Source organism: Trachurus japonicus, chromosome 10 (genome assembly GCF_045865225.1).
Source record: "Trachurus japonicus isolate A0001 chromosome 10, Traja_1.0".
Classification (NCBI taxonomy): Eukaryota; Metazoa; Chordata; class Actinopteri; order Carangiformes; family Carangidae; genus Trachurus; species Trachurus japonicus.
In genome coordinates this window covers 20,365,917-20,376,638 of record NC_140916.1, presented here as the reverse complement: position 1 = coordinate 20,376,638, position 10,722 = coordinate 20,365,917, and the positions used below count along the sequence as shown (strand labels likewise).

The 10,722-nt window shown below is 42.9% G+C and overlaps 1 protein-coding gene across 1 annotated transcript; it reads right to left on the bottom strand.

Annotated features, from left to right (window-relative positions):
• Positions 1–1,257: 1,257 nt before the first annotated feature.
• Positions 1,258–3,792, bottom strand: arsia (arylsulfatase family, member Ia). Its single transcript, XM_085788743.1, has 2 exons — positions 3,460–3,792; positions 1,258–2,918 (listed from the first exon to the last, which is right to left on the bottom strand). The coding sequence occupies exons 1-2, from the start codon at positions 3,771–3,773 to the stop codon at positions 1,520–1,522; spliced, it is 1,713 nt and encodes a 570-aa protein (XP_085644869.1). The 5' UTR covers positions 3,774–3,792; the 3' UTR covers positions 1,258–1,519.
• Between the last annotated feature and the right edge of the window lie 6,930 nt (positions 3,793–10,722).

The following is a 10,722-nucleotide window of genomic DNA, read 5'->3' as shown; positions in this document are numbered from 1 at the left end:
GTCAGCCATGTGCATGCATAGCACTGCTCAATTCCTATGATGCCAGCCTAGCCAAATGCTTAGTTTGTCGATGGTTAAATTAGTTGTGAGTTGTTCTCCTTATTGTTTTCATTGACTTACCAATGCAAAGTTTCTGCTGCTGCTGCTGCTACAGGCCTACAGTACATCTGATTAGGACTGGGTGAGAGATGCTCCCAAGAGAGCAGAGTGGATAAAGAGTGGAAGTGTCAGACCAAGTTTCCACCACATGGGGTGGGGTTCATGTAACAGTATTATTGTTGGAGGAGTCTCACCTACTGTCCCCTCCTACCCTGTGAAATCCAATCTGCTGAGGTTCACATGAAATGGGCAAAGTTAATGGACGGCATAACTGCAGAAGAGTCTGTTATAATTAGACAGCGTGCTATCCAATACGTTGTGTAATGAGACAGGACTGAGGGAATTGAGGCAGAAATTCAGCAGTCTCAAAGCCAAAGGCTTATTCACTCTACTGCTCCCTGTTGACTCATAATAACACACCTTTTAATCCCCTTGACAGTAATAAAGTTGTCACAAGCAGTTATTAAATAGTGGTGACAAATGTCTAAATGTACTTTGCCTTCATCAAACATCCTTGGGCTCATTTTACTAGAAATATTCATGCCTGCTAGTAGGACTTTACACATACACACGGGATGGAAGAAGAAGAGAAGAACCCCTTCCTATGGTGTTTGGAGAATCATTAAACCAAATAAGATATAATTGGTATAATTTGAGTCAGAGCTGGGAATGCACCCAGTAAACATTTCATGATAAATAATGCTTTCCCCAATCAGTAATAAAACTATTATTTCTCATTTTTAATATGTCTAAATAATAAATAGGAGAAGCTGAGAATGAGTTTGCATTGAAGAAATAAAGCTTGTAACAAATGTCACATTGGTATAGAGGTAGTCATCATTTATGTAAGTCATCGTTACAGATGGTTGCAGATGATTTCATCTCATCACCTTGTCAAATACAGCAATTTGGATTTTATAAAACAACACTGTGTTATATGTCTCTCTCAGGGAAAGTAACCGACAGGCTTGGCGTGCTCACTCCAATCACAGGAAATCTCTGAGTGCCAGTCCAAAAAATAGTTGTGTAGTACAAAACTGGCAGCACTCTCAAATAAGTGAAATACTTCATTTTTTTTAATGTAAGAGGCACAACAGCAGTCACTGCTGCTGTGCCTTTAGTGCTGTCAGTTTTCTCTCTTGGAAAGGCTAGTCGCTTCAAGGCTAATAACACACATACATTTGCTTACATATTGTATCATCTTCTACTTGTATCATCAGCTCACATTTGTTCTGTTTGCAATTACATTTTTGGAGAAACATTTTTTAATTCAAATGGTTACAAACAAGTTGAATAATGAATAGTTTTTTTCTTCCTTGTATAACTTGGTTCTTTAGTGAAAACAAAGACACATCTTCAACACATCCTTAATACGAACGTTGTCTTTCAGAAACGTCTGAATCTTTTTCAGTCATGTCCCCTATATCCTGTTGGACATCATCCTAGTGTTGAGTCTCCTGAAAAACGACCTGCTTTTGGACTGTTTGAGCTTCTTCTTCCAGTCCTTGTTCTTTTTCTGGTAAACACTGTCCCAGCTGTCCTCCTCTTCATCTCCCACCCAGGGGACCCAGGCACCTCCATTCAGGAGGGGGGCGGCCCGAGGGTCCTCTGACGGATACCTCACTGGCACCGCAGTGCGGTTGTAGTACACCAGTCTGGCTAAAAGCTCTTTGACGACATCTGGTCTCTGCTCAGAAAGGTCAAAACGTTCGTAGGGGTCTCCAGAGATGTTGAAAAGCCACACTGATTTCCGGGGCCGAGTGTGGCGCTCTAGGTTCCACCAGCTGTTGGGAAAACCTGGAAGGATCTGTGGTGGAGTCCAGTCTCCATAACCAGGGTCTCCTGTCAGGAGCTTCCAGTCTCCAGCTCGGATGGATGCCTGAATGGCGGTATTCCAAATCCCATAACCTTTCTGCAGGGAGCCACTGCGTGCATGGTTATACAGAGGGTCGATGTTGTGGAGGATCTCCAGCCTGGGCGACTCTTTACCTTCACTGATAGCTTCCCAAACGTTATAGCCATCCACCCCCTCGGTCAGGGAATCGTTGCCGCCTGCTAGTCCCACCAGTGTGGGATACCAGTCAGTGATGTGCACCAAGGCTCTGCTCACTCTCCTCTTCCTCCTCAGCAGAGGACTGTGGACAAACCCCAAACCCCGGATACCACCCTCCCAATAGGTGCCTTTACGCCCTCTGAGGGGCCAGTTATTGCCACCAGACAAAGGCTGGCCACCGTTGTCGGTAGAGAAGATGATCACACTGTTCTGATAGTAACCATACTTGCGTAGAGCGTATGTTATATTTCGAACTGCCTCGTCCACTACTGAGACCATCGCGGCGTACTTCCTGCGCGCCACGTTTCCCAGCCCACGGTAAGGGTAGATGTACTCCCGTGGGGACTGCAGAGGTGTGTGAACAGCTTGGAAGGAGAGGAAGATGAACAGCGGCTGGGACTGGGGATCGTGGGTTGCAAGGATCTTGCGAACTCTCTGCGTGTACAGATGGGTGGAATATTTCCCCCTCTGGTCCCAGGCGACCGACTCCCCCTCATGCAGGTCAAAGCCACACAGCCCAGGCCCGTCACAGGAGTCGTAGGTGTAGTAGTTCACACTCCCCGTTAAGGAGCCAAAGTAGGTGTCAAATCCACGGCGAGTGGGCAAACACTCCTTCTTGTAAAAGCCCAGGTGCCACTTGCCGACCATGTGGGTGGAGTAGCCGAGCTCCTGCAGCCTCTGGGGCAGCGTGACCTGGTCAAAGGGAAGGCAGTTGGGCTGGCGGGGTCGGATGATGGAGTGCTGCAGGCCGGTGTGAATTTGATACCTGTAGAATTAAGGATTAAGAAAACTGTCAGTTGTGTGTTATCAATAATCAAATGAAACAGAGAGTGAGTGAGAATTACAGTAATAGGATGAAGAAAAGGACAGAATAAAGAGTTACAGATCTCTGTGAGAAATGTTTAGTAAAGCTATCATCTCATTTAGGCTGATATTATATTGTATCACAGTGGAATCTGATATGAATCTGGCATTTTACCCCTTTACAGGGAAAAAAACAAATGTTTATGCTTTTTTTGTTTCACAAGTGGATACTTGAACTGAAGTTCATGTTTCAGAAACAGGCTGGGACACAGTCAAAAAGAAAAGTCATCTGTTTGTAGGCTATAATTTATTTATGATTTAGTTATGACTTTTTGAGGTGTGAAAAACACTATCGCGAATCTAGTCCTAATTAGGCTATGGGCGATTCAGGGCTGTGCACGCTCTTTTCCTTTCATTCAAATAGGCTATACAAAAAAAAAGTAAATTCCTTCATGTTTTTTAACAGAATATCTTTGGTCCAGCGGGAGGAAATGAGGACTAACCTGCCGGTGATGAGCTGACTCCTGGACGGGGTGCAGATGGGTTGGATGTAGTAGTTCTCCAGCTTCACTCCGTCCGCGGCCAGTTTATCCAGCGCCGGCGTCTTGATGTCAGAGCTGTGGTATCCGATGTCGTTGAAGCCCTGGTCGTCCGTCAGGATGAAGATGATGTGTGGAGGCTGCGGGGTGGAGGACTTGTCTCCGAAAATCTGGTCGGGCTCGTTCTCCACCTGGTTGGGACTCATCATGTCCCAGGTCAGGTAGCCGAGGCTGAGCAGGCTCATCATGGAGAAACCTGTCAGAGCTGTCGTTGCCATGGTTTCTGTCACACTTTAATTTTTTTTTTTTTTTTTTTTTCACAAACTCAAGTATGCTATTACCAAAACATTGTGGGAAGGGGCTCGAGATAAAATTAAAATTAAAATTAAAAGTCCTCCTGCTTCCAGTGCAGTAGGTGGATCAGTCCTCAGGGCGCACTACACCTCCATCCTCACCCTCTGCACACTGTTTCAGCCTCTTTCAAAGTATTTCACTTTCCTTAGTGGTCCCATTAATCCCGCCCATTTGCCGTGCTGCCTCACTGAAATAACATCAGCCCCCCCCCCCCCCCCCCCACCCCCCCCCCACCACCACCACCCAAAAACACACACAGAAATGTTTCTACTAGCTACATCCAGGTGTTAATGGTGAGTTTACATCTCACATTAGTAGGCACCGATGATTGTCCTAAAAGAAATGTGATAATATTCTGCCATATCCTACGCGTAGCCTAATGAATGTTGTCCTGCCACGTTTTATTTTGCACCAGTCAGTGTAAAGGCATCTTGAAATGCTAAATCAACCAAAAGACTCGCATCATGCACCCTCCACTTCATTTACACTATTTCATGGTCATTAGATTTCAGTGAATCACGCTGTCAAGTTTACAAATGACTAGAAATCAGAAGAAGAAGAAAATTCCCATCTGACCTGGTTTAGCTGTGGATGACAGAGGCTCTACAGAGAGACCCTCACTCAGAAAAACACGGTGTGTGGGGGAGATTTGAGTCTCGGGGCGGTTGTGGGGCCCTACAGACACAATCACAGACACTGTTCCCCGCTCTACTCCACTGCGCTCACAAACACTCTCTTATTATCCCTGCTGTTTTATGAGTATTGCTGACCTGAGGAAAGAGACAGAGCAGACTTCCCGGCCTCTGATAACATCTCCAACCAGGCGTCAAAGAACCACTTTACAAATCATCCAGCCAGTCAATAGAAAACAGTGGGACTTCACTGCACAGCCTCAGCCTCAGCCGCAGCTCCTTAGTGCTTAGCTCCACGGCATCTTGTCTGTAGACCAGGGGCGTTGCTGGTCATTAAGCTCTACTGGGACACAACTCAGACTGAACTGGCTTTGCTTTAAGCATTGAAGTGCACCACCTGTAGGGCACAGCCTCTGTTGTAGACCTTAAACATGCTGCAAACTCTGACACAGAGTCAGTGAAGGTCTGTGTAGAGCTGGAAAGGGTAGAAAAGAGTAAAAATAAAAAATAATTTAAAAAAGGGAAGTGAGCGTATCACAATTTATTTGGGGCAAGTAGCTACAGTACACTGCATCAGAACAGCTTGTCAGACAGTGGAACAAATTTGCAACCCGCTGCTGTGCATGCTGTCAAAGGTGAGAAAAATGTTGGTATGTAAGTCTTTCCCCCAGGGCCTGCATGGGGCAAAGTATGTTACTGTACATTGTCGTGGAAATTCTCTGTTGCTGGTGAAGAATGAAATAGAGACTTGCCGGCCGACATGCATTTATTTCCTTGCAAGAAAAGGTCAGTTCATATCCGAGTGGATGATGGTAAAGAAAAGACCCAGACAATGGGGAGACCTAAACATTTATACTTGAGGAACGCCCCCTCAGGTATATTCCACACCCCTTTGTCTGCTGCAGGGGTCAGCACCGACATCCTGGAGTGTGATTAAGAGGTCTAATCAATGCACTTTAAAATACAAAAGGGTTTGAGTATATCATGAGGAAATGAGAGGTTGGGTGTCTCTGAAACTTGAAATGCAATTACAAGGTCTAGACATTAAAATACAAATGGGTAACAAACAAAAGAAGATCTGATACCTTGGAGGGAAAGCAGGGGGTGGGGACGTCACAAGTGATTAAAACAAAGGAATATTCAAATTTACCATTACAACATGCACAGTCTCTGTAAGTTCACACCATTATGCTCGGTGCATTATTATGATTGCCCACGCCTGTTGGGTTTGGGTTGGGCCTTTGTCAGGCTGATACTATTCTATGCAAGACACTGTTTCAAATGTGTAAGAGGCCCCAATGCACTAATATATCAGACTGTCCTCTAGTAAGAAAGCCATAGGTTGTTTGTTGAGCAGCTCATTATGACACATTGCTACATTATTTTTTTAAGGTGACATCTAGTGACTGCCGTATGACAGGAACAGGGGGAGAAATTCAGTGAAAGCATGAAAAGTGCAAAGGTCCACATTGCCTTTTGGGACAACTCAATCAGACCCAGGGTTTTAATGCAGGAGAGTGAGAGAGTGAGGTTTGATTTTCAACCAAGAAAGTATTTAACCAGTCTAACGCCAACAAAAATACACACCTAATTGGTATGAAGTAGCTGATTTTTGTGCCCAAACTTACAACACTCATATTGATCACATGAGGAAGAAGAAAAAACGACCAATGTTGTTATAAAAACAAAACAAAAAAACACTCTTTTGTTATTTAGGCTGGAGGACTTGTAATACTTCCATCTGATGTTTCTCTTTTAACTTGCTGATGAATATTTCTATCTATCTACCTATCTATCTATCTATCTATCTATCTATCTATCTATCTATCTATCTATCTATCTATCTATCTATCTATCTATCTATCTATCTATCTATCTATCTATCTATCTATCTATCTATCTATCTATCTATCTATCTATCTATCTATCTATCTCTTCATAACTTGTCACATTCAACTGTAAAGTTCATATCTGTTGAAAAGCTCAGGGCAGTGAGGTGCAACGCGGCCTGCACACAGTAATGAGACCTATCCAAGTCAGGAGTTGGTCAACACACTGGAAGGTAAAACATCACAACTTGCGAAATGTTGATACTGAGACTTGTGGGCATGAAGGTCACCGCACAGCCAAAGGAAGTTATGAGCCTCCCGTAAAGGGAATGAAGCTGAGGGCCAGGAATGTTTACCCAACAGCAGCGGCGGAGGCATCTCTGGAGCGGAGCTTCTGAGTTTAGGGCAGGTCAAGCCAGGAAAAAGAGAGAGAAGAAAAAATAGAGTGAGGTGCACCTGAAGTTTTACACCATCCTGTTCATTTATGTAGTTTTCCTAGAGGGAGCGGCTTGGACAGTGAAGGGCGTTCACCAAAAATCAGAGAGCTGTTGTGCAATGAGTGATTGAAAAATATTGATCATATATAGATTAGTAATAATATGCTAGAATAAATCTATATATATACACTCATATATCAGAGAGATAAAGATTAGTGATAATATATTAGAATACATCCAGTTAGATAAACTCATAAATTAATTTATTGTATAGACTCTAGTGACTAGATAGCTTGATAGATCATTTATGAATAAGTGGTGGGAGTAAACAAGTTTTACTTCTTCCCACTCCTTTTCGGATATGAAAAAACAAACAAACAAACAAAAATCTAATTATCTTTATTTTCAATTATTTTATTTTTGTTCATGTGTTTCAAAGTTTTTATTTGTTATGTCTGTCCATTACTGTACTATGTTTTATTTCTTTTAACATGTCCGAAATAAACTAAACTAAACTAAACTATAAACTAAATCATTGTGTGTTTATGATGAGGGTGCTGATCCCCAGTGTGTGTGTGTGTGTGTGTGTGTGTGTGTGTGTGTGTGTTTTGCCAGGAAAGTAAGACTCTTGCACATCTTTGCGCCGCCACACTAATAAGATGTGACTCATCTGTTTTCTGTTGGTCAGAGGTGTAATTGCCATCACTCACCTGGTCAACAACAGTTCTACTCACAACCAACACCACAACACACACACACTGACACACATTGACTCACACATGCGCATATATTAACAGAAGCATGTGCCCACATACTCATCGCATACCACAGATATGTTAGAGTTGAAATAGCACATTTACCAATCCTCTTATCCTTTTTCAAACTGTCATTGGGCCAACATTAAAAATTCAACCATTAACCAAGAAATGGTTTGATGGCAGTATTTATGGGAACAGTTACCTTACAATACACCAGGAGTGGGGTTTTCTTTAAGCCGTCCAGATGTTGAACAAACACTTACTTGGTTTCTGGGGGTTATTTTCAGTTATTTGTTTGTCATAATTTGGATCATGCTGCCTCTCTATGTCAAAATAAAACAACCTAAAAATAATCTGCATGTTTGCTTTTTAGCATTCTTATAAACCCACAGCTGTCTACATACAGAAACAGCAGATGTCAGGGTAAAGTTAGTCACACAGCTTTAATGAACTGCTCACACTGATCCCAGATCAAATTCTCAGACTCTGACTCTACTGCTCTTTTTATCTTTTCACCTCCTTGATCACTCTCTCCTGCCATCCCAATGTAAATGTTTAAAACGATACATGCACACTTACGGTTATAGCCTATATCATTGTGAGTGATATTTATTCAGGAAAAATTATCGTTACAAAGTGGAATTCGAAAGAGGGGATAGCTGCCTTATATGAGCTACTTGGGAAAGTCTCACAGTTGTGAACATCTGTGGTGTGTTTGTTGGTTGTTCATTACTCACTTAATACATCCAATTTCCTCCAGAGCATGTGAACAACTCAGAGTGTCGTGGAACATGGTAAATTTAACGACACTTCCTTTTTTCTACTAGAACTAAATTAAAAGCGGATATATAAAAGAAACACACATACAATCAAAGTGTGGTTTCATTCAGAAGGAGTTGATTACTTGGCTCATTCTTGAAGTTGGTACAAAGGCAGTCATAGCTTTTTAACCCTTTATAGTAGACCCTTCACCTCCTCTCCTCTCATTAACTCCTATCAAACACACAGAAACACAGATGAACACACTCACAACATCGTCTATTCCAACTAGGTTGTAAGATTTTTTTTTCTGAGGACCCATGAAATGTAATAATGAGTTGAAAGGGAAGCAGAGACTCCAGCTACTGCTGCTGCTGCTGCTGCTGCTCTGTGTCGGTCTGCACCAGATGTTGGCTTTGGCTAAAGGCAGAGGTGCTGTTACTGAATACGCCTGCTCCCCTTCGTCATGAACACTACCCCCTTTCTAGTCAACGCAGCCCTGCCAGTAAAGCTGCACATTACTCCCCCTCTTACCCCAATTTTCTAATCTGAGAAAGACTGGATGGAGGTTTTCTTTCTTCCTGTGTTACAACCCCGAGCCAAAATCCTTACTTCAATAGAACTGTATTCAGCTTGTCGCCCCTCTACTATGTACAGAAGTACCTTTGTTTCTGAGTTTGTTCAACATCCATCATCCTCCCCCACCTTGATTTGAATCTGTTATCATCTTTTCAACATCGGTTCATCAAATAAGGGGGCACTTCAGGGCAAAGGAGACTCATTATTCAGTTATTTAATTCAACAGTTCTGGCTGTTTGGCAATGTGCAACATATAGAACTTTGTTATTGATTTCATTGTTTTAAATTGATAATTTCTGAGATTATCATAAAACTTGTTGTTGACTTGATTTGACTTGACTTGTTCTAGCTAAAATACACTCTTTTGACAATTGTAAGGCAACGTGAAAGTGCAAAGCAGTAAAAACATATTATTCATCTTTCCAAACTTCCAAACTGAGTGCTTCTGTTTCTCTCAGTGGACATTTAATTAAGCCTCTCTCTATGTAGTTTACAACAACCAAGCCACGACCTCCAACATCAATAGACATAGCCAATAACCAGGTCATTGCCATACAAAGATTATAAAAGCACAGGGTTGTATTGGGATAATCCTGTGTCCTCTCTCTGTGGTCATTCTGATGTCCACACACACGTTATGTCTCACCAGGTGGGACCTCACAGGTGAGGCGATGGTCTGAGTTCCAGCTCTGGCCTCAGCCTCTGACTGTAGGTGTGTTTGACTTGGCTCTTGCGGCGCTGCAGCAGCACCTGGGCAGGAAGGCCGGGCACAACACTTCATTACTTCCCTCCAGCAGAGCCACCTGGACGGACATCTGAAAGGGACTCAGAGCAAAAACCACTATGGGACCTTGTGTGTAGGTGCATTTGACATTTCCTTGTCGTTACCTTTTTATTTAATAGACTAATAAGTTACTTGGCCTATATTGAAATAATGAGATACATATTAGAGTATATTACCTTAATCTGTTTTACATCTGTACCAATGTGGCAGCGCTGACAGGTTGTGATACATTAAAGGTCCCCAGCAATAACAAATCTCACCGGCTGTAGTTGAAGGTAATTATGTGGAGGGTGAGCACAGATGTGAGCAGCTAAATGTGTGGAAAGTTAAGTACATTTATTTCCTGTAAAACAGTCTGCCATTTACAAGTCTACCCTGAAGAAATATCACAGTCAGTTCCACAGCAACATGTCATCAAAGCCGAGGGAACCTTTTCTTGTGCTCATGGATTTACAGTAATCTAGTCCTCTCTGCCTGTCGCTGTCCAGCAACTTTACCTCGATATCTAAAATGGAATTTATCACACGCTAGATTTAATCCAACATGTTTTGATGGAATGTGAGCCGAGGAAATATGACATTTCCCAGTTTGCAAATAGTTTTTCTTCCATAAAACCTTGGTGGTCTGGCCCTTCAACACTTTGAGAATGGGGAGCTGAGTCAGCCTCATAACCAGCTCCTTAGGCCAAACCGATGGTGTGTGTGGATGTGTGTTTTGGGGGAGAGGGGTTGTGCAAGATGGTGAAATCAAGCCTGGTGAGAGCCACTGAGCACTGACGCTGAGTTTGGAATACTCACTGCTTTCCTGGTTTCGCCCGATGAATGAGGCTCTTTCAAGCGTTTCGCTCCTGCTGACCCTCTGCTTACTCAATACTCTCCTCTAGTTTGACCCAAGGTCTCACCACCAGTTTCTCAGATCTACTCCCTGGCAGCCTGTTGTGCCCAGACACCTTTACCTTCCTCTCAAACCAGCCAGACAAAAAAAAAAGGCATGCTTTTATCCAAATACACCTGATCGACAGGAGACCGACCTTCCTGGCAGCTTTTGAAAGGTTTATCATTTGTTCATTTGATTGAATATTTGTGGAATGTCTGG